This window comes from Montipora foliosa, chromosome 9 (genome assembly GCF_036669935.1).
Source record: "Montipora foliosa isolate CH-2021 chromosome 9, ASM3666993v2, whole genome shotgun sequence".
Classification (NCBI taxonomy): Eukaryota; Metazoa; Cnidaria; class Anthozoa; order Scleractinia; family Acroporidae; genus Montipora; species Montipora foliosa.
The window spans coordinates 106,478-107,500 of NC_090877.1; the positions used below are offsets into that span (position 1 = coordinate 106,478).

The 1,023-nt window shown below is 42.2% G+C and overlaps 1 protein-coding gene across 2 annotated transcripts in view; it reads left to right on the forward strand.

The window, feature by feature from the left end:
* Positions 1-1,023, forward strand: part of LOC137971329 (uncharacterized) — a 10,661-nt gene continuing 9,638 nt past the window's right edge. For both annotated transcript variants that reach the window (XM_068818153.1, XM_068818154.1), the window contains exon 1: positions 1-328. In XM_068818153.1, the coding sequence (XP_068674254.1) occupies positions 247-328 (82 nt within the window). In that variant the 5' untranslated portion in view covers positions 1-246. The remainder of the gene's footprint in view (positions 329-1,023) is intronic.

Genomic DNA, 1,023 nt, shown 5'->3' on the forward strand with positions numbered 1-1,023 from the left:
TGGGATGCTTGAAATTTCATGTTGCGCGGCCTCAGACAAAAGAATGAAATTTAAAGAATTTCAAACACTTGCTCTTAACTTTAAGAGCCGGCAGAAGTGGCTGTTTGACAAAAATAGATCTGAGACATCATTTCTTTGCTGTTGAAGGAAATCGCAAGGCATCTGCAAGAAAAGGAATCCTTAAAATTGGAGCGTGCAAGGCAACGTCGTATAGAACGACAACAAAAGGAAGAAGCAGAGGGCAAAATGCTGAGTGAAGCTCTTTCAAAGCTAAAAGAAAATGGAAAAAATCGTGTGAAACATTTTGAAGTGGCTGAAATTCAGACAGGTTAGTCAAACTCTTCTAATCAAGAATGAACCCAAACAACCTTCTAATAATACTTCCAAATGTTGTTATCTGGGTAATAAATAATAGTACTTAGTTATAGGTGTTTGCTGGTGTCATTGTTACCCTGTCTAGTTTATGAAATGATGTCATTTTGAGCAGGAGCAAAATAATTCCCGATCAGTGTCTACCGTGAAATTACAGTACTGTGCAACCTCTTTCGAGTCTCGAGTCTCGCGAGGATCGAGGAACGGCAGTCGAGAATCAAGCAGTTCCTGTTGTGATTTAATCGAGGAGTAATGCTTTTGCGAAAGCTGAATTGATTATGAATAACTGACAAGGTTTCCCGTCCGTGATTTTGTGAGAATCAAGTGTCGAGGATCTAGTTTGATTTCGAGTGAATCAAGTCTCGATTCTCGAATTGATTTTTGATCCTCAATTCTCGTGATGATCGAGTCGAGACTGTCAACTTACTTTTGCATGGTTCTGTACTGTAAATTCGAACTGGGATACAGGAGAGGGTCTCTGCAGTAGGGGCAAGACATTGGCAAGACATTGGCAAGACATTGGCAAGGCATTGGCAAGGCATTGGCAAGGCATTGGCACAGCGAGGCTCAGAGTACAGTAGTTTCCATGGTGGCCTTCCCTTCCCCCCCCCCCCCCCCCCCTACACCTTCAATCTTAGACAAAACTCTTGG